This window comes from Styela clava, chromosome 9, assembly GCF_964204865.1.
Source record: "Styela clava chromosome 9, kaStyClav1.hap1.2, whole genome shotgun sequence".
In the NCBI taxonomy this organism is placed as follows: domain Eukaryota; kingdom Metazoa; phylum Chordata; class Ascidiacea; order Stolidobranchia; family Styelidae; genus Styela; species Styela clava.
In genome coordinates, this window is record NC_135258.1 from 1,679,849 (window position 1) to 1,707,761 (window position 27,913).

The 27,913-nt window shown below is 38.1% G+C and overlaps 1 protein-coding gene across 1 annotated transcript; it reads left to right on the plus strand.

The window, feature by feature from the left end:
• Window positions 1-270: 270 nt before the first annotated feature.
• Window positions 271-26,875, plus strand: LOC120338948 (sushi, von Willebrand factor type A, EGF and pentraxin domain-containing protein 1-like). The gene is made up of 13 exons (XM_039406971.2): window positions 271-381; window positions 870-1,081; window positions 1,560-1,656; window positions 2,481-2,660; window positions 3,437-3,607; window positions 4,864-5,068; window positions 5,913-6,142; window positions 7,236-7,424; window positions 7,914-8,010; window positions 8,794-8,912; window positions 22,684-22,932; window positions 24,568-24,797; window positions 26,292-26,875. Exons 1-13 carry the CDS (start codon window positions 279-281, stop codon window positions 26,691-26,693), a joined length of 2,484 nt encoding a protein of 827 aa, XP_039262905.2. The 5' UTR covers window positions 271-278; the 3' UTR covers window positions 26,694-26,875.
• The last annotated feature ends 1,038 nt before the right edge of the window (window positions 26,876-27,913 follow it).

Here is a 27,913-nt window from a genome sequence, read left to right on the forward strand (position 1 = left end):
GGCCAGATTTGGCCCGCGGGCCTTAGTTTGCCCACGTCAAGGTTAGCAGAAAAAAGTTTTGTAAAACTTAACACAAGATGCATTGAATGATAAATAAACAGATCAGGAATAACGTAATAGTAACAAGGAGAATGTCATACGTCAAGTCTGAGAGCGGGCGCATAGTTTTAGACAAAAAGTTAGAAGCCTAGGTACCTGTTTTAAGTACTATGGCCAAAGATGTCTTTTTTCTAATTTCACATATTTTGTTATATGTCTTCTGCTAGTTATATACTATTATGACGGAACAAAATATTTCGATAATATCTTTGTTCACACTTTTATTATTTTGTGGTGTCACAAATGGATTGGGTAGGAGCAGAAGATCGGCAGCCGAAGAAGGTGAATAGCCAACTATTTTAATTTGCGCATTTTAATGTTGAACGACAACCGATTTCGACGGTTAACCGATTAATTTTGGATAACGATGAGACCGTTCTACTCTAAATTTTCAATCATACCGATTGCCAACCAGGTAGTATTCGAAGAGGCCAGTTTACGCCAACCTGTCCTTTGGTATAACCGATTTCGACGATTTACCGGTTAATTTTGTGTGGGTATCGGTCATACCGGTCCTTGAGGAACTTTGGTATAACCGATTTCGATGGTCAAATTGGTTCATATTGTCCGGTTAACGATCAGGCCATTTCAACCGAAATTCCAACCTTCATTTCAGAATATACTCGCATTGTATGCGAACGGGGAAAATTCACCACCACCTGTTCTTTCGACATAACTGAATTCCACGTTTGACCGGTTAATATTTTGTTGTTACCGGTCAAACCGTTTTAACCGAAATTCGCATCCTACTAATTACCGTTATATTTCAGGTTCTACTCTCATAGTGTGCGAAGGCGGACAGTTCATCGCGACTTGTCCTTACGGCACTTCAGTGAATGTAACAGTAGCCGATTATGGGCGAACATCAAACGAGAACATTTGCGCCAAACAGGGAATGGATGGGAGTGTATTGTGTAAAAGTGCTAGCGCCCTCTCCCGTGCGAAAAATTTCTGTGGTGCGAAAACAAGGTGTAGTATGAAGGTAAGTTTTTCAAATATTATTGTTTGAATGAGGAAAGCCGATACCTCCATATTGGTATACACACTTCTGGAGCGCCCAAATGTGGACCCATTTTTTAAATTGCTGTTATTCTTGTTTTATTTCAAATTTATGAGATCACTTTTACATGGCATTTGGGAACACTGGTATATAACATCTGGTTCATTTATTTGAGCATTACTCTCTTGTCTTTGCTAATTCTATGTTGAATTTATTTAACAGGTTATCGTGGACACATTAGGACGTATCACGGATAGCTTTCATAACTTAGTAAATAAAAAAGTAGCCCTATGTTTTGAGTTCAATGCTGGCCGATATTTCACACAAAATTTTGCTTTTTCATTCAAATTCAAGGGAACCCTTTTACATGGCATATGAGAACACTGTTATATGACATCTGGTCCATATATTTGAGCATTGCTCTTTTGTTTTTGCTAATTCTATTTATTTCACTCCACAGGTTAGCGTAGACACCCTCGGAAGGCCGGTTACATCAGACGAAGAGAGTTGCTACGATACAAGCAAATACCTGAGGCTCGTGTATACCTGCGTAAGGGGTGGGTTGAATTTTATTGATTCGGACAGGTATTATTCTCCTGTATTTGTTTTCTATAGAAAGAGGTAACTGCTAATTTGCTGATCTGTCCTTTTCGATTTTGTATATCTTAAGTTAGTCAAGGATAGGGAATACATGCGTAAAAGGTGGGTTACAATATTACATGGGGGAACCTGGGATCAGACCCCTTTTGAAATAATGAAAAAAAATATCAAAAAAATTCTGTGTCAGACATAACAATTTTTAGTAGCTTGAAACCCATTTTAGATCGTCGAGACTCATGAAAAGCACGTTTTCCGGCTCATTTTCTGTTCACTATAAAACAGACGAATGAAAATGAATATCGCAAACGGTTGGGATCCACTAGCCTAGGTTATTGTCCCTGTTATCTTGCTAAGTATTCTAACTTATTCTAACCTAACTCAAGGCAAACGGGACCAAAGAAAATGGATCCTAAAATCAGGGATCTTTTGTACAAAGCTCTTGCCACTAGTGCAAAAATAAGAGATTTGAGAATAACGCCCGCCACGTTTTAGAATAATAGGTTACGTGATTATCCGGTTGGAGTTAGGAAAGATTTGAGAATTCGAATTCTAGCGCAATCTGCATTCCTAATTCTAATACTAACCCTTACTGAAGAATTATTAATTATTTCCGTTTTGAGTGGTGGCGGGGGTATTTTTGACGGGGGCGCTGTACATAAGGTGCAAAATTACTATTGGGAGATAATAGAGCGGGGGTGTTTCATTCTCGCATAGATTGCGGCATTCTGTATTTTTTCCGGTCGAGTGAACGTTTTGAAAATTTTTGTTCTGTCTCGTTTAGATTGCCAACCGCCCAGTTTTGATTATAAGAGTGAAGTTGTCGGAAAGGGAAACCACGTGACCTCAAAAGTCAAAGTTCATTGCAGGGAAGGATATGAACAGATTGATGGACAGGTGGGCGGGGTCGAAAAGACATGCATGGATGATCAGACGTGGTTTGGACCCACGCTATTATGCCGAGGTATGAGTTACTACGTTTATGAAATTTATCTCATTTACCTGATCAAAACGTAGCCAGACATTTCACCTCGATTCTTAGATACCCCCCACCCTTTATATCGCATGTGATACGATTCTTATAACATTTATCTGGGATTTCCTTGGCATCCGAAACCATATTAGTTATTACTTATCGATTTTAACCGGTAAGTATGTTGATAGGTATTTGTCTGTCGGAATCTGCTCCAGATTTTTTATGTGCATTCATCATATCTCGGACCAGAAGCCTATTGATTTTGGGCGAATTCTGTCGTATAATTAGCGAGTTATTAATTAATTAGTGATGGGACACAAGGTGTCACTATGGAGTAAGAGCGCTGTTTTGGGGATCCCCTAACTTTTGATCGATAAGTCCTCGGTCTCTAACCGGTATTCTCGTTGGACTCTCAACTCCAAATATTGCGGTATTGCCCTCTTTCTGGACGCGAAATGGACCTATAAATCGTTTGATTATTGTCTCTTTTTTAATATTTCTTTTCTTCTTGTTAAGAAAAAAATGCTTTTCTTATTGACTACTGGACCAATTGCTTTGAAAAAATCTAAGCTATTTCTTTCTTCAAAGATTTCTGTGACCTATATAAGTCTATAAGATTCGATTTTTTGTTTGTGATCAAAATTAAAAGTTACGCTTTTCAGGCGGTTCCGCTTTCGCGGAAATACAAACCTGCTGCTCAGTTGTTATAGATTGCATACCCGTGTCAGTTCGTGTCCATATAATTGAGCTTTTTTTAATTTCAGATCAGAATGAGTGCGCCACCCCGTCAACCAACCGGTGTCACATGTTTGCGAAATGCATGAACACCAGGGGGAGCTATAGTTGCACTTGCATCAATGGTTACCATGGAGATGGAATCACGTGCACAGCAGACAGCTGGTTCAAGGATGATGATTGGTCGGATTCTGGTTCCAGTAAGTTCCGCTTCACTGCGCTTTTTTCCAATGTGTAAAATTTGTTTCCACCTAGCCGTTTTCATGACAGTCGGACTTGAATTTTTCCGAGTCTTGTATCAACGAGAATTACACTCGCATCTCATCTACAAATATGGAATTACATCTCTGAGTTAGAATTTGCTTGCAACTTCTCTATCAATATATTTATCCCAGATAAAAGAAAATTCCTGCCTTGTTATCGATCCGGTTCATATTGGATATCGGAATAGTTAGCTAGTAGTCTGTTTCAGATGCTTTGACTTCATGATGGAGGGTGTCGTCTCAGGCCATCGGTTTCACGAACCAACATCGTACACAAGAGATCCGACAATCCAGCACATGATTACCACATGGCTTTAAAAAAGTGTGCGTTCTTTGCAAATTTAATATGAAAACTAAGCGTGCAAAATAACGTTTCTGATAACATTTCATGACAATTCTAGAGCGCCAAACATCTACCACTAGGGTTGCCAACCGTCCTTTATTTCAAAGGACAATCCTTTAATTAGGCTTTTCGGTCCTTGTCCTTTTTAGCATTTAGAAAAGATGCTAATTGTCCTTTATTCTTTCCAACGTCATTATGTCCGATTGTTATAGTACTGCGTGTTTGATATTGTTCCGTTCCTAAAAAATCGCCTCCGTTTATGTATTTGCAAGCTTTTAATTATTCTTTTCAATTTCGCTTTGGTCCGGCTCAAATAGCCAAAAAAATTAACAATTTTATTAACATTGTTTGGGTCAATGTTAAATAAACATTAAATGGAAAACACGTGAAGATTGTTTTAATATATCTTTTTAGCTTGTATATAATTTTTATTTCATTGTTTTATTTTGTTCTTTCCTGCAAGTTACAAAATAAGTGATGACCTTGATGATGTCCTTTATTGAAACTTTTCATAGTTGGCAACCCTATCTACCACTCAAGTTTGCCAATTTCTAACTAGCGCATGACTAACTATGGCGTGATTATTCGGATTCGATTTCCTGTTTTTTGGATTTTAAATTATTAGATTGGACGATTTCGGCAAAGAGTAAACTTTTGTAGTTGGTTTGAAAATCGAAAGTAACTATTCATAAATAGATGCAAATGACGTCATCGAGAGTATGGCGTCATCAGTTAATATCAATCGCTTTCAACATTGAGTATTAAGTTAATGGCTCAAATATAAAAGCCACCCAATCGCCTAGTTTTCAGATTTGTTCAGAGCGAACACAACTCTAACCTCTTTCTACAGACAAGACTGGGACCTCACTGTCGGATGAATGGGACGAGGCATTGATAGAGGTCCATAATGAGAAAGTCTGCGGGAAAAGAATCATCAAAAAGCGGCAAGGAGTCTTAAAATCACCGAGGAGTCCGTTGAACTACCCGAGCAATGCTTTTTGCGTCTGGATCATCGCTGTTCCTCCTGGATTGGTCGTAGAACTGAGATTTATGAAGTGAGTTAGCCATCGGCGTACTAGGGGGACTGAGGAATTATGCCCCCTCTCCCAAATTAAAAAAAAATGTAACGCAATTTTAAGGCATTTGCGTTAAGACATAAATCCATAAATATATATTATACCCTCTATTCTTGAATGATTTACTGAAAACCGGATGTTTCCTGACTCGCTATCAGTAATCCTTGCATCAAATGAATCAAATGAACTAAACGAGATATTATACAAAAAATAATTTGCTCCCTCTTCATTTTTTCTAAATTCAATAGTTCAAGTTGAAAGTGTCCAAAGCAGTGATGTGCAATGGGTTACTGAGACTGACCCATTGAGCCATTTAGTGGACTCTTGTCAAGACAAGATATTCTCCATCAAGCATAAAATCCTACTTCGTCAGTTTTGTGTTTAAAAAGGCGCTTGCATGGGTTAAAAAATACATATTGTTTTTGATGTTGTCGTCAAATCTCTCGCCGTTTTGTTTGGTTATTACAGGAAGGCTAAGCAGTAACCGCACTCTGTTCACTTGCCTTTCTCAGTCTCCCGGGAAGCTGTTTATTTTTTATATTTTTCATATTTTCTTTGGGATCTCTAAGGCTTATTTCCACTTCATGGATCACAATGTGAATTTGTTGTTGTTGAAAGATGAAGATGAAAGCGTCTTTCATTAAAATATCTTTTCTCTGTTCCCTCGGGGCCGTTGTGTCACCTCAAAGTTTTCCAATTTCCCTTCCATTCCGTATAATTCTTTCAGCATTTCATATAATATTCGATACAATTGCGGTCATGTAAATCATTTGATCCGCGTGTCGATAATTAAGCAATATTTAAATTTGTTATTTTTATTCAGATTTGACCTTGAGCGAGAACAACGTAATGAAGGTTGTTCCCGTGACAACGTGACGTTATACGACGGACTCAATCGCGACCCCAAGTGGTGGTTAGGATCTTTTTGCGGAGACGAACCCCCTCCTACTATGATGTCACAAACAAATAAAGTTAGAATTGAGTTCCGCTCTGATGATTCGGCCCAATTTGCAGGATTCGAAATTAGATTTACAGCTATTAATCTCAACTTTGGTGAGTGATGATTTTTAACTTTCCTCGGACCAATACACTTGAAGGATAAATTGCGGGGGGGGATTTTATAGTTTTGTGGGATGAAATACTGAAATATGATGGTATAATATTTATATATTTATCTCGGGTAGAGGAAAACCGTTAAGACGGCTCAGTCATATGGCGAACCACAGCCCTTTGTCTGGTTACCAGTCCATGTCGGGTTACTTTCAGATGCATGGACTTGACAGTGCACCATTGGATCGGTTACGTGAACCACCCTGAGCGGCAAGGAGTCCGGCAATCCTCTCGCACATAATTTTCCCCACGATATTCGAACGTATTGCACGTATTCCTAACGCTTAGCATGATGCGCCACACCGTCGAGTCAAATATTCCTTTGTGTTAGTTGTATTTTTAGTTGTAACCTGCAACGCCGACATAATTAAGTTTAACGCGTCAACCAGGGGTTCGTTTTTGACTTTTGGTGTTTTGAGCCCCACAATAAAACAAAAAACACATTGTTATTATAGGCGCGGCGGTGTGGCTCAACGGGCTAAGCGTTAGGAATACGCTCGCCACCGCACCTCTAATTACTCTGCGTGGGTTCGCAGGTTCGAATCCCATGCAGAGATGGTTATGTGCGAGAGGATTGCTGGACTCCTCGTCGTCGTTGGGTGGTTCACGTAACCGCTGGTCGGTTACGGCTTCCTCCACCACCAAGTCCATGCTTCCGAAAACAAACAATATAACTAATCCCATACCCGACTTGGAATGGTAACCGGACGAGAGGCCGTGGTTCGCCATATGGATAAGCCGTCTTATCGGCTTTCCTCTCCCCCGGGATAAATATGTAAATCCTATCCTATTTGCCGATTAATGTCACCGAGGAAACTGAAATTACTTGACTTCAATGATTCGGATGTATTTGCTTCTTTCTATTTAACAAATATTCAATATTTTAATGGGTAAACGAATAGATAGCGGAAGCCCTAGATTTCTCTCTCGGGGGCATGGGGCTTTGTATGGAACACTTTGAGAATTCCTCCACTAGGCAACAACGACATTTTACACCTCATTTCAGCCAGTTCAGTAATTCCTTTTTTTCATTCAGCTTGTCTAAACTTTCCCGCTCCTTCCTATCGCGGAATTATGATTTTGAACGGGACAAGGAATTCCACCACTCAACCCAGGAAAACCTTGCTGATTGGTTGCGCAGACGGATATACTATGACGTCAGCAACTAACGTCAGAACTTGTCAAGACAACGGAAAATGGGATGATTTCAGTAATCCATGCACACGTGAGTAGATGAATTTAATCCTTCAAAAACATCTCGAAAACATGTCCAATCTCGTTATTGTATATAACACACCAGACCAAATAAAGTTAGAGGTATGCCATCTCCTCTACCAATTTAACTCATCTCAACTTAGAATAACTTGAATCAAAGAAAACAAATGACAAACTTTGAGGTGGGACAATCGCTGGATCGTAACTATTAAATCAGGTTGGGTTATTGCTTTAACCTTACGTTTAACCTAACTCATCCTAAGATAAACAGATTAAGGAGCAAAAAAAAAAACATGCTCATATGCAATATAAATGGACACGAAATGTTACGGGTATGCAATATGTCACAGTATAGGTACCGTATCGTAGCTAAGCAGCAGATTTCAACTTACGTGTGAGCGGAACCGTCACAAGGAGCGCAATTTCAAATTTTCCGCCCGACCCCTAAAACGTCCAGGGGATTTTCTAACAAAAACAACAAATTCATTTTACATTTCAGCTGTATCGTGCGGATATCCCCATTTACCGATCGATTCTGAAGGACTGATCGTCGATGATGAGCCTGAAAGATTCCGCTATGGAGAACAACCGGTCAGGTAACGATTAACTATTATATTAATGGATGTTTCCCCGAGAATCGATTTCCTTGTTTATTTCTGTAACTATACCCAATCAGCAATAAGCTAACAATGACGTAACAATTGCGATTTCTGCAGCCGAAACTTTTTGCAATGGTGAAGTAAAGAAAGAATTTTTCTGGGGTCAAGGGTTGGGGGAACGTCTATTAAGAATAGCATGATCTCATTTCAAAAAATATCGGACACTTCGTTAGGTCATGATTCAGACCTAAATCAAAATGATGTTTGATCAAGTTAAGTTGTCGGAAGAAGTTAGATTATAATCGAACAAAAGCTAACAAATTTACTTGCTATTCCAGTGAAAGAGATTATGTTATTCTTATTTATCTTTATAAAACTATCTCGGCATATACAGGGTGTCTAAAAAGTTTCGCCCGGTCATAAAGTCTTTTAAACCGAATGATAATTTATTTTTTATTTGTAAAAAGATTTATAGTCAACTTGTATTGAATTTGATGTTGTAGATGTTGTACTTATCCTATTATCATACAGTAAACTTTATTTAAATTTACATTTGTTATTATCATAAAATCGGGCAAAACTTTTTGGACACCCTGTATAAGAATAACATAATATTTTGCCTTGCTATCTCGTGGTGGAAGAAACACTATCTCGTAACGTTTTCCGTTTCCAGTTTACGTTTCGCGTGTTGAACTATACAGAATTTGCCACAATAAGTCGAGAGCTATCTTCGGAAATATAAACCCTTTAGATTGGAATAAACGCTGAGTTACTTTTCAGATACAAATGTAAGACGGGCTACACAATGCGTATTGAACAGGGATTCGATGATTTGATAATCTGTGACAAGAAGGGAAAATGGAGCAACGAACAGCATGGGGTTATACCTTGGTGTGAACGTAAGTTGTTTATGACATCATCTATGACGTCATTTGAATTGTTGCGCTGTGCGTTTGTGACATCATCTATCACGTAATTTAGATTTTTATACCGCGAGGTTATGACATCATCTATGACGTAATTTAGATTTTCGCAAGAGTAACTTTATAGCTCCATCTGTGACCTCATATGGATAGTTAAGTTGTAAATTTGTGACTTCATTATAGTTTTTACCGCGAGTTTAAGATGTTATATGACCTCATTTGGATCGTTGTAAAATTGTCTATGACATCATTGATCGCGTGATTTAGACAACTAGACCACTGAAGTCGTCAACTAGGTCTTTATAGTTAGGAGGTTTGGGGCATTGAGTTCGCGTAAGCTGAGATAGACCCGTAATATCGGTCGATTGCTCCCATCAGTATATTTATTAGACCGTACCAAGCAGGTGTTTCCAGAATGTCGGAAACGTATTTGATCATTGAAATGTATCGAGATCCGACAGTTTACTTTTTCCCTTCGAGATTAGACATGTTAAGCGCACTCTGCCGAAGTAGTCTGTCCGTAAATCGAATTTACTGGTATAACGGCTTGGCGCAAGTACCAACGTTACGTTTTAAATACGATATAAAAAAATATGCAGTATATAATATATTTGATCATGAAAGAGTATCGAGATATAAAAAAATGAAAAGCCTCAATGTTTTTAGATTCAGATTTATTTGTGCATTTGAACAAATGCAACCTAAATGAATTTATCGAAACAATGTTTCATTTTACTTATTTATATCTGGAGCCTGTCTTAGCCATAGTATAGCCCTTGATTAAAATTGGACAGCGTACTGATAGAAAAGTTGTAAGCTACCATTAACGTGCTTATACAATATAAGTTTTCGAGCCTAAATTGCCAAGGAAACGCAAGTGCCTTGTATCTACAGCCCAAGCAAGGCCCAAACAAAGCAATAATCAATTCGTAATTAGCGTCAACTTGATTGTTTAATTGTTTTTCATTTCGTTGTATTCTGACGTCACAGACAGTTTGACCAACTGTAAAATAAACAGTAAATTAGCTGACAATCAGTGTAATTTATTGTGTGATTTTTTGTAATTCATATTCGCTCAAAACAGGACATTAGGCAAGCTTACTCCGATATGTAGGAAGATGCTATGATTTATATTGACTTCTAGCTTTCTAGTTTTGAGCAAATTTTGAATTAAAATTGAATTATCCGTAACTGCTTGGTGAATTTTCTGATTTTTTTCATAGTGTTGTTGCTTTCTATTGTTTTGTAACAAAGTGTTGACGCCCGTTGTTAATTGATCATTGTTTCAAAATTGTATCGATTGTGACAACATAATATAATCGCTCAAGCGTGGAACATATGCTTCCGCCGGGTAATTAAAGAGTCTAATTAGAAACAAATGTAAATTTAACAGTATTTTATGGTCTTTGTTAGAAATTAGTCGGCGTTTTAAAATTGGCTCAGCATAGTTTAGTTCTGGCCATAGTTGGTACACGAATAATAGTGATATTCGTAAGAAGACTAATTGCTCATGTATTTTCTGCAATAACCATGGATTGCTGGTCGATTTTTTTTTCAGTTTGTGGCGATGTGTGTTAGTCTGAGGAGAGCTCTGTCTCCATGGGGTTTTAAATGTCTATCAATCGAGAAAGCATGTGTAGCATTGTCAGGATAGGGCGTTTCGTAAACAAAATGATATTCAAAGTGTTGCAAGTTTAGCAATAGTGGAAAAACTGTATTAGTAAATGTATCTGTAGGTATTTGAAAATAATTATATAGAGAATATAGATTTAATCATGTAGATAAATAAGAAGAGCATAATCTCTTTCCACGAAATAGCAAGTATGTTAGTGAGCCATACTGCAACACAGCATAAAAAGGGGGACTTTAGAATGCGTGAACAAGAGCTTGTTTTCGTGTTTGTTCATTGTGACGGGAGTGCAAGTGCAGAAGGAAAGGTTTCGACTTCGACTTTGTCGGCGAATCCACATGTAATTATCTGTAGCAAGAATCTTCAATATGATTTAATCGTTAATGTGTTAGCGTACAGTCAGATTTTTAATTAGATTACTGTAGTCATTTTTGCATTTTATGAGTTTTTGTTCGAATGAATCGTCATAGAAACTCATTTATGATTGTGTGGCAATACTATTGAATTTCTTAACAACAACATTGTAATGGGGTCCAGGATATCTCAGTTTTTATGGTCTGCGAATTATTTTTTAGTTAATAAACCTAAAGGTGCCACGCAGTGTCACGCGATGAATTGCCGCCGATCCCGAAGTATGTGCAACAAGATGGCGGACACCTGAACATAGTATGTGTACCAGGTTAATGTTAGGCCATATTATTTTTCCAATTTTTCTTATTTTAGTTCTATTACGAGTTCTGGGACTAGCCAAGTGACTCCCGTAGTATTTTTACCTGAAATTATGGTTTATCCTTAACCTGGTACACATACTACGAGAGTACTGAATTGCCTTGCTGAAGTTCGTCTTTATAGATAGCTACAATAAAAATGGATATTCTGTATATTATCTGAGATTCTTTCTGTGCACCAACTGTATATGTGTTAATGTGCAGCAAGACTTCTGATTGGATTATTTAGTTTTCTTCTTACCAGTCGTGCGTGTGCTTACTAGAAACATTTATTTTTCGTTAGAATAGTGAAATACGAGAATATCGGTCAGAGACCGAAGACTTATTGATCGAAAGTTAGGGGAACCCTCCAAAAAAGCGCTCTCACTCTATAGTGACACCTTGTGTCCCATCACTAATTAATTAATAACTCGCTAATTATACGACATAATTCATCCAAAATTAATAGGCTTCTGGTCCGACATACGATGAATGCACATGCAAAATCTGGGGCAGATTCGATCTCGCTTTCGTGAGATATCGCGTGCATCTAACAGACAAATACCTATCAACATACTTACAGATAAAATCGATAAGTAACAAGCTTTGCTAGAGGCAATATATGTTATCATCAGCTGCTTCAACATAATCTTGTTTCAAGTGAACGCTGCTTTAGAGCGATGAACGGCGACTGTCCGATCTCTGGCATATTGTCTCACTGATAAATGTGCTGTTATGGTCACATGATGATGAGATAGATATAAACCATGTTATGATAAGCAAAGTTTTTATTGACGTTCAGAAAAGAAGTTTTCGGTCTAATGAACAAAATCCACGGGGGCGATGTTTTGTATATAAGATCCACGGAAGGTTACAGAAATACAGGGTGTCCATAAAGTCCCTTCACAATTTCAATTTTGTTATGAAGTCAGTATGTATGTTGGTATGTTGTTTTTAAGCAGTGATTGTTAGTGATTGACGTCTCTTGTGGTAATCCGTAACAATCTTGATAGCGTTTTAATAATGGTATTTTTACGTTATCTAATACATATGTGAGGACCAAAACAATATATGGTATCGATGAACTCGCGTGGCAAATCCAAAAATTTTAGGATTTTATGCACACCTTATACCTTATTTTGGCTAAACTTCTTGAATCGGCGGAATCACTTACATTGCTATGTAATTTGTTTTTCTTCTCAGGAAATCTCACGTTGTCAGGCAACGCTCAGATCGGAAACGGCAATAAATAAAACTTATCTCCTAAATCAGTCAATTTAGAGAATACGATCGGGCAATTACCTTCCTGACTTTGCCTGAAGCTATGTGCGAGGTGTAACCGCAGACACTTTTAGAAATTAAGTAAAGTTATATGAAATTTTAGGTAATGACCATGCCCAGGATGAAATATAGTTTGGTGGGAGGTGCGCCAGTTAGTGGATCTTTGGCGCATCCGTAGTATGTGAACCAAGATGGCGGACACCGGAACGTAGTAAGTGCACCAGGTTAGAGTTAGGCGATAATTTCAGGTACAAATACTACGGGAGTCACTTGGCTAGTCCCCGAACTCGCAATAGAACTAAAATACGGAAAATTGAAATGAAACGATGCCCTAACCCTAACCTGGTACTCATACTATATTCAGGTGTCCGCCATCTTGTTTCACATACTACGGAAGCGCCGGATCATTTATACAAAGCCACGCACCAAAAAATACCCCAATTAATGCTCATAATAAAAAAAAATACTAATTATCCAGTTGGGTTAGGGTGAGGAATGTAGATTGCGCTGAAATTTCAAATAATTTTAATTCTTAATAACTCTAACCTCAGCTGGGTAATTACTAAGTTATTATTTCAAATCGTGGCGTTTTTTTCTCTGAAATCTCATATTTTTGCATTGGTGATCGGGGGCTTTTTACGACAAAGTCCGCTTTTGTTTGATAATAAGCCAAACCGACAAGTTCCCAGCCCTCCTTACACGTAGTGAATAATTACATTTCAATGCCTTCTTGTCTAAAGCCGTGTTCAGAGTGAAAGTGTGAAAAAGTATCACAGAACGCATAGGCATTTTTAAATGAGATAATTTGATACAAATTAAAGTCAGTTCGCAAGAAATAATCGTTAATTAGCTTGTAGCAAACTTGGACGTTCTTGGTTCGCTCAATCACGCTGAATATTCAGTTAATTTTACGGTTTTTCTAACAGTGTTTTAACCGAGATATCGCATATCTGCGAAATAGCATTTAGATTGTAAGGAGGGTGGAATCGGCTGTGTGTTGGATAAACTTGTAGACTTACAGGCTACAGCGTTTATTACATTCGTTCTAGACCACATCATAGTCACAGCATAGACCAGTGGTAGGCAACGTTTTTTACCAGGGGCCTAAAATTTTGCCCACCTAGACTGGCGGGCCATTCAAGTGTGACGTAAAAAGTTACTTTTCATGAACAATATTCACAGTGTTACAAAAGCAAAAGTGGAGAACAGAAAGCCTCGTGTCAAAACTACTCACAATTTCAACTAATTACTTAAGATATTTTTGAGCTAAAACATCAAAATTTGGTTTTAGTTTGGTTGTGGCAGCATCGGGTGCCCGGGCGGCCCAGATTGAAGTACCCAACGGGACGGATTTGGCCCGCTAGTCGTAGTTTGCCCATGTCAGGCATAGACCCACGTTCTCCAACCAAGTAGAAAATTTTGGGGGCTCCCGAAGTATGCGAACCAAGATGGCGGACATCGGAATGTAATATGTGTACTAGGTTAGGGTTAGGCCATAATTGTAGGTATAAATACTTCGGGAGGCTCTTGGCTAGTCTTCGAACTGATAATAGGACTAAAATAAGGAAAATTGAAAAGACATTATCGCCTAACCCTAACCTGTTACCCATGTTACGTTCCGATATCCGCCATCTTGGTTCGCATACTTCGGGAGCCCCAAATTTTGTTTTGTATTTACTGTATTGTCACTAATATTCTTTAGTTTGTTATTACTACTATACATTGTAAACTGTACAACAGCGGGAGCGTGACTTACGCACAACCCTAGCTAAGGACAAAGATTGATAAATAAAGTAGTTTTTATGCATAATGAGGGAGTGAGGGGGGAATGAAGAGTTTAAAAATAGACGAAGGGAGGAATTCAACTTACACAAAAAACGGGTGAGAACAAACTGAACTTTAAATTAGCTTAGTCTTCGGATAAAAAATCAGCTCAGTCCTCGAAATAAGTTTAGACCTCGAATAACACTAAGTGCAAAGGCGCGGGCAGAGGGAGGGGGGAGCCCCACTCCTTTTAAAATGTAAAAAAAGACATTTTCACTATACCATATATATCAATTTTTCGTAGTTTTCATTGCTACCCGATCACACCCGCTAGATGTTACGATCTTACTTGGCAATTTTTTAAATAAAAGTCTCTCGCAGGGAATTCCACACGGATGAACTTTACGTTTAAATGTCTTTTAATACGTTGATTTTGATCTGAAATTCCCTTTGCGAATCGTGACAATGCTTTTAAAAAAGACGGAAATTTTAGTATAATTTCTAGTGTATTTGAACCTTCACTTTGATCAAGTCTTCAGACTATTTTTACTAGTGCCGAAATTGCTTTGTTCCGACATTGGATGCATAATTTTTTAGGCATTCATTCAGCTATTATTAAAGGAATTTCGCTGACGTAGCAAGGAATTTTCAAGGGGACGGGGGCTTTGGAATTTCCAATTGTCCCAAGTTAAGCCGTAACAGGCAGCTTCCAGTGGGTTCGAAAAACGTTGGGATTCAAGATACTTTAGGCCCCAAAGGGCAGTGGTTCTCAACCCTTTATGACTCGTGGCCCCCTTCCGGAGGCTTTTAGCACTCATGGCCCCCATTTTAATATTCCAGAGGTATTTATAGGGTTATTTTCATTGATAGATTCCAAATCCCGTTATGTTAAAACAATTTGCACAAAAGAGAGCGAAAACACCCTGCGAAATAACCTTGTTGAGCAGCAAACTAGGAAAAACTGTGAGATTTCTTTTAAAGTGAAAAGTAAATTCAGATTTCAGCACATCCTTGTGGCCCCCCTCCAACTCTTCTGTGGCCCCCTTAGGGAGCCGAGGGCCCCCGGTTTAGAACCGCTGCTTTAGGGTTATAAAAGCGTTTCAATCTACCAAAAATTGCTTTGTGTGATACAAAAAAATCATTTTTACATTTCAAAAAGGGGATGGGGCGCGACACTCACCCCCTCCCTTGGCCACACCCTTGTGGAATCTTTCCATTTCTGCACACCCTGGGTCGTTTGCTGACCGTTGGATTTGGATAATGGGTGCTCCCGAAGTATGCGAACCAACATGGCAGACATCGGAACGTAACATGGGTAACAGGTTAGGGTTAGGCGATAATTTTTTTCCAATTTTCCTTATTTTAGTCCTATTATCAGTTCGAAGACTAGCCAAGAGCCTCCCGTAGTATTTAAACCTAAAATTATGGCCTAACCCTAACCTAGTACACATATTACATTCCGATGTCCGCCATCTTCGTTCGCATACTTCGGGAGCCCCGGATAATGTTATATTATAGACAAGTTAGGGACATTGTACATGATCGTCGTTGAGCTATGTATTATTCTAGATCTAAGAAACCCATTTATACTCGACACATGTGCGTTTAAATCATGGCAGTATATAACATAGCGATGGTTCAACATTACGATTAACACAAAAATTAGGGTTGAAATTTCAACTTTTTTAAAAGTGTAATTACTCGCATAAATGACATTTAACAGATTTAAATGTCTCGTTTCGGAGAAGATAGTTTCAGTTAGTAATGTAGCTTGCTTGTTGTAGGTCGCTATGAGTATGCGGGGAGTAGAATGTATATGTATTAGTGTTATGTATTAGTATTATTGGAAACGAAATGCTCCTATGGATGTTATTATGTTGTTTTGTTCAAATGGTATTTTTCTTCTTGTTGTTATGAAAAAATCGCTTTTATCTATAACTACTGGACCAACTGTTTGAAATTACTTTTTTCATGTTCATATATTACTTTTTTATATATTTGAGCAAGCTCTATTTTTTATTTATGTGAGTCAATTACAAACCAGATATATTAGTTAGAAAGTGCAGCAATTACCTTGTGCGTTCCATCAAAGAGTGTTCAGAATTTGTTTTATTTGTTTACATTTGTCTGGTACTTGGTGACCGTACATTTGAACTCATGTGTATATCCGCGGGTTCAATCTATATGCGGGTGCTAATGTTTACCGAACTAGTGCACTAGTGCAAATGCATTAAAACAATTCCCAATAACCGTAAGCAAACTGTAAAAAAGCCGATTACAATCACAATATATTATGCAAAACTTTTATTACGAAACCAATCAGAGAGATAATTTGTTTTTGAACGTGAAATAACAGCCTAGATATTGATATCATATCATTTAGAGTTTCGATGACTTGCTGTTATAAAATATGGCAATTCAGTAAAATTCAACGGGTTTTAGATGATATTGACAATACAAATTTGTTAGGTTACTGAGTTAAGTCTGACTGGCATTTAGTTGAGTTATCCAATTTAGATCAGTAGACGTTTTTTCAAACGGTAGACAATTTTTTGAGAGGGCGTGAAGCTAATTGGAAATAAAAACATTTGTTAGATTTGATTTTGCCCCCTTATTTGGATATTTACATTTCTTTATTGTTTTAGAGATCGAGATTTCATTCACGTATTTTCAACGTGTTCTTCGAATGAAACATACTTTCGCCTTACTATCTGTTATTTGTAGCTTATTGTTAGATTGTTATTTTTGAGGTGCGTGACTTGGTAAATCCTAAAGAGGGTTGAGGACCACTGATTTAGATGAGTCTTTGAATACTGCTTACTCGATTCCAGAGTCTCCAATACTGATTGCTACAACACAAACCATCCGTACATTTGAACCCATGTACATTTGAACCCATGTGTATATCCACGGGTTCAATCTATATGCGGGTGCTAAAACCCATGGGTTAGGGTTAGTATCGGTTTAACTATCCGTGAAACAAAAAAAATTCCATAGGTGCAATAGCATACAGGTGTAATTGTCATGGGTTCAAATGTACGTGGGTTCAAATGTAATGGAACCAGTAAATTGAATTGTGTAACAGTTTCGAAGCCAAATTGAAACATAATTTGTTTTTGCAAGCAATTGAACGCGAAGGATCATATCAACTAACAGTCTCAGATAATTTAGTTTTAATCGTTTGCTGTTATAAATTAAAGCCGATTCAGTAAATTTGACGGTGAGTTGAGATTTCTCGTTAATAATTGGGTATTATTTATTACCTCAAAACGGTTTTACTACACCTATTGACTTGAACTGATTCAAATTTCATCGACGTAAGACTATATTGTTTCAGTGTTTGTTCCTAACTTAGCCCCGAGATGAGAGATGAGTGGAGGGTGGGGGGCGTCGGTATATGATTAGAACTTCCTTCCCTCCTTTTTGATATATTACATAGCAATTATCTCTTGAAAATCCACGTTTCCCTTTTTTGGAGAGAACTAAAATCTTTTTGGTTCGTCATTACTTACCAGATTCATTTAAACCCTCCATTAGTTTGCTATAACAGGTTTCATATACAGACTGATATATGAAGTGAATTTCCAGGAAATGATCATTTTTCTACGCTCAGTTCGCGACAGCATTTAACAATTAAATCAATATTCATTTTTGCAAAATAATGTCCCGAAGTTGATCTATGGTTTCTTTCATAAAATGTCGTTAGTGTTGGAGTAAAATTTCGATTAATGAGCCAACTCGTTTCAAATTTTCACAAGTAGTCACTAAAAATGACTTTATTACTTTTTCCTGTTTGTTTTCGAATTCACTATATTCCAGCATTCCTAAACTTGTTCATGCGGCGCCAAATTATCACAGCGCACTTACACGAAAAAAATTCTGCCTTAAAATGAAACCTAATTTTTTGATTGTTACTGTGTATTTTATGCTTTTTAAAGGGCGCTCCAGAAGTATACCGGTATATACCAATATGAAGGTAACTAATATTGTTCGCCTACTTCACATCAAGTTGTGTAAAGGGACTGAAACCTATGGTCAGGGGTTATGTTCACTTGACTAACACAGACAGTCCCCGAACTCATAATAGAACTAAAATAAGGAAAATCGGAATAAAATTATGGCCTAAACTGGTACACACACTACGGGAGTACCCTTTAAAGATTGTAAACATGTAGGCCTAAAGAATGAAAGCAATGTCAATTCCATAACATTTACACTTATTTATTTAATGAAATGTGTGCCGCTGCTGCTCTGAACACATCTTTTCAAATATTCAATCATGTATTAGTTATGTCTAACACATTTCTGTGAATTTTCGGAGCGCTATTGGCACTGCTATAGACTAATTGTCCCGTTGTTTATTCCTAAATTTTCGCTACCATTACTATCAAATTAGGTGGACGATCGCTTCCTCTCATTGTGCGAAAACCACCATTTTGTCTGTTTTTGGGCATTGCTTTCTGGACGGTTTCCAAAAAGTTGTTCTCTTCTTGTTGTTAGGGAAAAAATGCATTTCTATGCAACTAATTGACTAATCAATTTCGAATACTTAAAAATGGCTGAAGCCGCCAGAAAGTTATTACTTTTATTATTATAAAAAAATGGGCCCCTATACTTTACCACACTTTTTTTTCTGCAATTCAAGGATCTGGAATAATTTTGTTCAGATTTGCCATATTAGTCATTTGACTTTTGCGTCCATATATCCGAACATTGTTCTGTTGTTTAACTTACAGTAAAATGCCACTAATTTATCTTATTTTTTAGTTTAATATCACAAGTCAAGAGCAATTTTATTTCAATTTTCGATTTGAAACCAATTTAATCAATTCATCACGAATTCGCCTGCAGACGACCTATTTATTATTACGTCATAATCCGTTCAGTCATGAATTGTCAGAAATGTCCCTATTTCGTCACAAATAAGTTGTCGTCTGCTGCCAGGAATAGCATTATGTTCCAATAATTGTCAGAAAATAGCATGATTGTCTCGTAATAATTAAACCCGCGCGGCTTCTAATGCACGATTTAGACTAAGCGTTGTAGCGTTTTAAAAGGCCATCGCCAGGCCATATATAAGACTGTGTAGTTATCAGAAGCCCATTCTAAGGAAATTACCTAAAATATTATAAGGCGGCGATCTACCCTTTAAGGCTTGATGCTTTTATTTAAGGCACTCAGTAGTGAAAGTGGATGGACTATGTTTAGAAAGCTTATCTTGTATACAGCGCTGTTTATTGAGATTAAAATAGAACGATTTCTCGGCCATGGCCGGTTTATATTTGTTTCCTGTCAAAACGAAGTCTCTTAGGAAACACTTTGATTGGAAAGGATTTCTTTGAGGGTTCACTTTTAGTTTAGTTGTCTGGCGTGGTCTGGTGGTGTCAGTTGTCAGATAGCTGCGCAGAAGAGGGTTATGCTTGTGTTGGCGAACGATGGTGTCGGTATTGCAAAATGATGTCAAATTGACGGTACTCAGAGATTAGTACAACGTTTCTAAAACGCAGAGAATTTCTTTCGAGGAGGAGTTTCATCGTTTCAGGAAAGACTTTTCCTTTGTATCCGATGTAGCAATACTAATATTCATTAGTTTTTTTAATTTTTACTACAATATTCATTCATGGACATATAATAAGCTACTTGAAATTACAATACGGGATTACGGATTTTTGAAAATGACTTTTTCATTGTATTCGCTGTGGTATTACTAATATTTATTAGTTTTTTTAGTAGTACTATAATCCGTAGACATGTTATAAACTACTTAAAATGTACAATACGGGATTGAAGCTTGCGGGTGACAGTAGCTAAGAATCCATTGAAGATTGAAAAATAAACCAGATTTTGAAAATTAATTTTTCATTGTATTCGCTCAAGTATTCTGTATAATATTCTTTAGTTTTTTATTAGTACTATAATACTTATAGACGTGTTATAAACTACCTAAAATTTCCAAAACCGGATTGCGAATTGCGAGTAAAACTAGCTATTAAAGATAAAACGAGAATATCGGTCGGAGACCGAAGACTTATCGATCGATTCATGCGCTCTTACTCCATAGTGACACCGTGTGTCCCGTCACTAATTAAATAATAACTCGCTAATTATACGACGTAATTCATCCAAAATCAATAGGCTTTTGGTCCGAGATATGATGAATGCACATGCAAAATTTGGAGGAGATTCAACTCCGCTTTCGTGGGATATCGAGTAACATACGAAAGTGTCTAACAGACAGACACACAAACAGACAAATACCTATCAACATACTTGCCGATTTTAAGATCGATAAGTAAAAATATTGATTTATGCATAGTGAGGAAGGAATAAAAAGTTCCAAGCTAGGCAAAAGGAGAAATTTCATAGAAAGTAACCACCGAATTATTACGTGCACGTGATCGTGTTATGACCAAATAATCTAGAATATTACTAATTTAAACTCGTCTTCACGATTGTGTCGCGCCGTTAATCCGTCCGCATTACTTTGTAAAACACTTACAAACTTGTAATTTTGAATAATTGTCTAGTAAACATGAAACGCTTTTTTCATTTTTATCTGTTTTTCTGTTTAACCGAAAATAATATTCAATTGTAAATGTACGTCCCTGAGGCCATAGATTCCGAACGATATTTGAGATTTTCAATTTCGAAAAATCAGTTTCGAAATTTTGAACCTTATGCAATGTATAATAGGCGGCGAGATAATATAGCGTGTGCATAAAGTTTTAATTTCTTTTTGACTTGCAAAAGGAATTCACCGATACCGTATAGTGTTTTATCCCTCATAGATATATTGAATGAAGTAAAAATTCTTTAACAATTAACTGGTTAAGATATATTGAGAACTGACCTCATAACAAAACTGAAATTGTAACGTGTCTTTATGAAAACCCTGCATATTAAATGTTTGGTACCCTTTGGACAAATTGTAGATTGCCCGTGTTCCCTAAAATTATCTTGCGTCTTGTGATTGGACAAAATAAGTCATGTGACCGCGAAGGTAGACTTGTTAGTAACTGTAGTTGCTTTGGTGGAAATGTAGCTTCCTGAGAAGTTCTTAAAATTGTTGACATCAGGCGATAAAAAATATGTTTGGGCAGATTAGCAGTTATGGAAAGAATAGTCTCATACTTTGTCTAACGTACCCTTAACGTATGCTTAAGAGTAAGAATAAACGGCCAGAAAATGTTCAATATGAACGACAATAATGATTAAATTAGTTTCAGAAAGAAAGTGAGAACCAGGCCATAACTTGGAACCCCATACAAGAGGCCAGAGTCAGTTATTTTTAATTTTCCTCTATTTTACAGTTTTATATTTTTAACTTATATTTTAGATGTTCTGATTTTAAAACAATATATTTTTATATAATGTCGAACACTGAGTCGTCTGGCGGTAAGAAAACTTTTATTTATCAAGAATAGTTTTTCTAATGGGTAGTTTAATGTATAGCAGACGGTGACCGTACATTTGAACCCATGTACATTTGAACCCATGTGTATATCCACAGGTTCAATCTATATGCGGGTGCTAAAGCCCATGGGTTAGGGTTAGTACGGGTTCAACTATCCGCGAAACAAAAAAAATTCCATAGGTGCAATAGCATACAGGTGCAATTGTCATGGGTTCAAATGTAATGGAACCATAGCAGACTAGTAGTCAATTTCTGTTATCAGCCGCCGCAGAATGTTTTCTGTGAGTCACCTTTACAGTCAATGGTTCCCAACCTTTTATGGCTTGTGGCTTCCATTCCGGATGGTTTTAGTACTCATGGCCCCTTGTTTATTATTCCAGTGGTATTTATAGTGTTATTTTGATTGGTCGATTTTAAATCCATTATGTTTAAACAATTCATGCTCAACAAAGTGATTACATCCAGTAACACAACCTTATCAAGCAATGAAACTAGGAAGAACCCCTTCAGTTGGTCTGTGGCCCTCTTGGGGACCAAAGGCCCTCGGTTGGGAACCGCTGACCTGTGTAAAGAAATAATTAAGTCGATAGAATTCCCAGGAACTTCAATTATGTGGGATTTCCACCTTGTAGCTGCTATCCGATCGCAATTTCTCGCGCCAACTAGTATTTGCAGGCGTGTTGTGCGTCGACATAATTCTTATATTATTTTGGCACTTTCAGTGGTTATCGGTAGGTTTGCAAAGATATGAGTCTCCTGTACTTCTGAGCGACTGCATGAAACGCTAAACTTTTCTCGTATTCTCATGTTCTATTTTTAGAAAAAACGGCAATTAGCTCGGTAATATCCTTAAATCTTAGGCTATTACAGATCTCGTCAGAAGCCACATTGACAGCGACACTTTTAATAAACAAATAATTTTTTATTAACTGATTTATTTTCAATTCACAGCGATCACTTGCGTATGTTACTCTGACGTCACTTGTGCCGCCAATGATGGGGAATCCCCGCCTCACAAAGCCTTGAGGTGGGAGGTTAACGACCACGAAGGAAGAGTCATCTCTCAACCAATAGGACAGACTTTCTCATACGGAAGTAGAATCGAATATTCTTGTGCAGATGGTTTCGTCATATCCGGTGATGACGTCAGATTATGCACTGCGGATGGATGGTCGGGTCGCAGAACTTCATGTGAAGAAGGTATGGGATGTTGTTCTATTGTTTTGAGGTGGAGGGATAAATAGGCTTACCATATATCTGGAACACAAAACCGGGACGGAGCGAATCGGATAAATCTTGGTTTGATTCCGAGATTTGGTAAAAACTGAACTATCTGAAACTTTTATTATTCTTTGCGAGTCAGGAATGAGAATTAGTTATAAATTAGTTTCCACGCGGGGCCGCCAAAAATTTGTAGTATTTGTATATAAAAAGAAATTGTTTATGACTTTTATTCTGTATGGCCCAGACCAGGGTGGTCCAAACCCAGGCCCGTCGCTTCATTATCTGTGGCCCGCGTCACATCCGGAGAGTAATCAAAAAAAGCATTTCGTGTTGTTTTGTAATGAAATTATTCAGAATTATTTTTTTTACATATTGTTACATCCCTAATGTCACTGAATTGACTAGTGTTATGGCTAGTTGAGGCAACTAGCGAAGTTGAATGATGTGATTTGCAGTCTAAATTATTATCTGGCTTTCTATCTTTTTGGTCGGGAATATATGCTAACAATAGAAAACTAAAAATCTAATGCGGATTCCATTAGCGTTGGATGGCTATGTCTGATAACTATGTGTTTGCACAATAAAAGTGTTTGTTTGGTATTGCACTGTTTATCTATTTTTGGCACTATTGTGGCCCGCGAGCAATGCAAAAATAATTTTGTGGCCCGCGGAGCTGACAACCTTGGACCACCCTGGCCTAGACATTTAAGTTTACCGGGCGGGACGCAGGGACAACCGAGACTGTTCCGGTTAAACGGAACGTATGGTATCTCCAGGCATAGACTGAAGACCCCAGTTCAATTATTTATTTTAATATGGGCTCAACAGCTTACTTGTGTGTCTGTCGCAGAGTTTTCTTCTTTTACCTTTTAAACGATATCGAGCTTCGATGGGATCAGTTGTTCGTACTGTTCGACTACACTCTAAGAAATGTTTGGTAAATTTTACCGTCATTTTAGGGGGGGAAAATAAATTAAAAAATAAGGATTATTGGGGAAATCGCATTAAAATTTCACGACTACATTCCAGTAATATGTAATGCCAGGCGATTGCTGGTAAATATTTCTTAGAATGTACGACTGTATTTTGAAATAACACGAATCAGCTCAAAGCTACTTAAAATACAGGGTGTCCATAAAGTCCGTTTAGAGTTTCAATTTTGTTATGAAGTCAGTTCTCAATGTATCTTGACCAGGTTTTTTTTTTTTTTTTGAGTAATTGTTTAAGGATTTCTACTTCATTTGATACATATGTGAAGACACGACAAAACAATATATGGTATCGATAAATTCCCTTTGCAATTTAAAAAATTTTTAAGACTTCATGGACATCATATATGTATAGGATAATAAAAACAGAAGTGTTCAACACACAAAAAAGGTCGGTTCTGGTATAAAAAGGCTTGCCCGCACCTCTATTAATCTAGCCCGCACCACTATCAAGTCCATGCATCTGAATGCATCATGAACTAGCAACCGGACGAGAGGCCGTGGTCCGTCATATAATTTATTCGTCGTATCGGCTTCACTCTCTCCCAGCATAAATATGTAAATTCCAATCCTAAAAATTCCTTGCAGCGACATATTAATCATTTTTTTGTTTTCATCGCAGCTCCTTTCGCCGGCCTGACGAATTATCACATTGCCATTATCGCTTCGGCATCCAGCGGATTTATTATTTTGCTCGTCACGATTGCTCTAATCATCTGCTGCTGCCGAGACCACAAAAAGAAAAGCAAAAAGAGAAGAGAGATCAGGAATAGGCGTGCAAGGACTGGTAGAGACAATGACGGTTTTACGATGAATATGGCTCTCGCTGGCAATGAAGATTTCCTGTACGGGGTAAGTGTAGTGTTCCTTCTGTAAGAAAATTTTACACTTAGTAGATATTTGTTCTAGGGAGTCCTAAATAAGTTATAAATCTGAATCTTGGTAGAAAAGGAGTTTACACAGTTGCACGTTGCACAGCTGTGCACACCTTAGCTTAGAGGAAACCATGGTTTAATTATTCGACAGGGGTGTAGTCAAGGGGGGGGGGGGGGGGGGGTAGGTCTAAGCTGTTGGTGGGGCCAGATGCTTCGAGTCACTTCTTGGCTCCTGCTTTTTTATTGACCTTAGCTGCTGCCTTGGTTTCTTTCACATTCCCGGTCTTTTTGGTAGTTTCCTTGATGACTCCAACAGCAACAGTCTGTCGCATGTCGCGGACGGCGAAACGACCAAGCGGAGCATAATTCTTTAACGCTTCGACACACATTGGTTTGCTTGGAACAAGTCTGACCAGTCTCCAGATTTCAAAAATTTTGGTTCAGCTTCCAGTACATTACCAGATCTTCTGTCCATGTCCCCCCCCCCCCCCCCCCATTTTTGAAACGTAATAAAAAATATTTATCTGTGTCCTGCATCGTTTTTTTTTTTCACAGATCGAAACGCATTTTAGACCGTCAAGACTCGAGACTGAAAACCCTCGTTTTGCGACCGCCGGACCCGTCAGCTGTCAGGGTGTATAACTTAGTCATTAGAAAATTCAAAACAAACCCATCTGAAAATTTCTGGTTATGCACCCGGTACCCGACGTGGGCTAGGCTATAGAGTCGGTGTTTGCAATGTTTTTTTAGCCTGAGTTAACTCTCCGGAGACCTGAGTCTTAACAGATTTTATACTCGCATCCAAATTTCCCGACTAACCCGTTGCTCAGCAACGATCTTACATATACCGTTGTGAATTACTACGGTGGTGAGACTTGATTTGTAATTCTCATATCAAGTTTTTCATGATCTGCTTTAAGAACGCCAAACAAAAATGTACTATGCAATTCAAAAGTCCTGCTAGCACAAATATATTCCTGAAACGTTTCGTCTAACCAAAATCAAGACTTCCTCAAACAAAGACTTTACAACAATGCCAGCGACCAAGTTGTTACTATGTTGCGATGAACTGGTACTTTTTCGAATCACCCAATCAATTTATCGCGATGGCCCAGTACAAAAATCCGCTGATATGTAAAGAGCCATCGGTGCTCCCGAAGTATGCGAACCAAGATGGCGGACATCGGAACGTAACATGGGTAACAGGTTAGGGTTAGGCGATGATTTTTTTCCAATTTTCCTTATTTTAGTCCTATTATCAGTTCGAAGACTAGCCAAGAGCCTCCCGTAGTATTTATACCTAAAATTATAGCCTAACCCTAACCTAGTACACGTATTACATTCCGATGTCCGCCATCTTGGTCCGCATACTTCGGGAGCCCCGAGCCATCTCCATAGGGAAGACTATAAAATTTACAGTTCTATTCCAAATTCTAGTTTCTGTTTACAAATTTCAATTTTTCTACCACAGAACACTGTCGACCGTCGTAACAAACCCGCTGGGTTCGCTGGAAGACATAACAACCTTAGAAAGTACCAAGAACGACCTTATTTACTTCCTGCTTCCGGTCAAGTTCCTGCTTCCCGGGTCACGACCCCGCGTCAGCAACAGCCCCCAACAACGAGGCCAACAAACGGAGCGCCACCGTCTCGTCCATATAACGTTGAAATTCGTCCAAATATGAATCGAACTTTTCGTCCGAGCGTTATGGAGAACAGGTCATCACCAATGGTGACGTCACAAAACCAGAGGACATCATCCGTGACGAAAGTAAACCCGCCCCCTGGATACATGGACCCGCCCCCTAGTTACGATACCATGGTTCGCCAAGGCTACAGCGATAAACAAATCATGAAAAATAAACGTCGATAATAATGATCAGATGACGTCATTGGAAATGTGACGTCACACATAATGTGACCGTGAACATAGTCATATTTTGAAAATATTTTATTATTGTATTTTTTTTTATCATTTTACCCTTTTGGGATTGCCACTAAATATTTTTACCAAATATATCGTTAATATTTCGCTTTTTAGCGGATAAAGGATAATCGTTTTGTCGTAGTGTTCTGGGATGTTATTAGATATAAAGTGGATCTTTAGATCAGTGGTTTCCCAACTTTTTAAGCCGCGGTCCTTTTTCGAATTTGTCAATCTCGCACTCCACCTCAAAAATATTTATCTAACAAAAAAGCTACAAATAACAGATAGTACGGCAAAAGAATCAAGTGTAGAATCGATAAAAAACCTTGAAGGTGTCGGGTTACTGCTTGTTTCTACGATATTATGTCATCCACGTAATCACGTGTCAGAATGCAGGGCCGGCCTTAGTCAACAAGTCAATACAAACTTTCTCACCCATAGAAGTTCTAACATATTTACAAATCACATTCGACTTGCTTGGAGGCTAAAAGGGTATTCCACAATTATTTACGTTGACAATACATGGATGGAAAGTGAATATCCAAAATAAACAAATGTAAATTTCTTTCCCATCTAACTCGATTACAAAATTTCAGAACTGGAAGACGGTAGATGTCGCTAGAGGGCTACTAATTTTTAGAGTTCAACGGAGTTCTATTTTCATCCCAAGCTGGCCTAAAGCTTTAGGTCAGGGATAGGATAGGATTTACATATTTATCCCGGGGGAGAGGAAAGCCGATAAGACGAATTATTCATATGGCGTACCACGTTACCATTCCAAGTCGGGTATGGGATTAGTTATATTGTTTTTGTTTTCGGAAGCATGGACTTGGTGGTGGAGGAAGCCGTAACCGACCAGCGGTTACGTGAACCACCCAACGACGGCGAGGAGTCCAGCAATCCTCTCGCACATAACCATCCCTGCATGGGATTCGAACCTGCGAACCCATGCAGAGTAATTGGAGGTGCGGTGGCGAGCGTATTCCTAACGCTTAGCCCGTTGAGCCACACCGCCGCGTCAGGGTTCCCAAAGTTTATTGATCGGGGGACAAAATTTGAAGCAGAAGGATATTCGCGGGTCTAAAATAAGGAGTGCCAAAATAGCGCGACAGTTGGGCTGAAAAAAATTTGTTTGTTATATAATAAAATTGATAATTACATTAGTC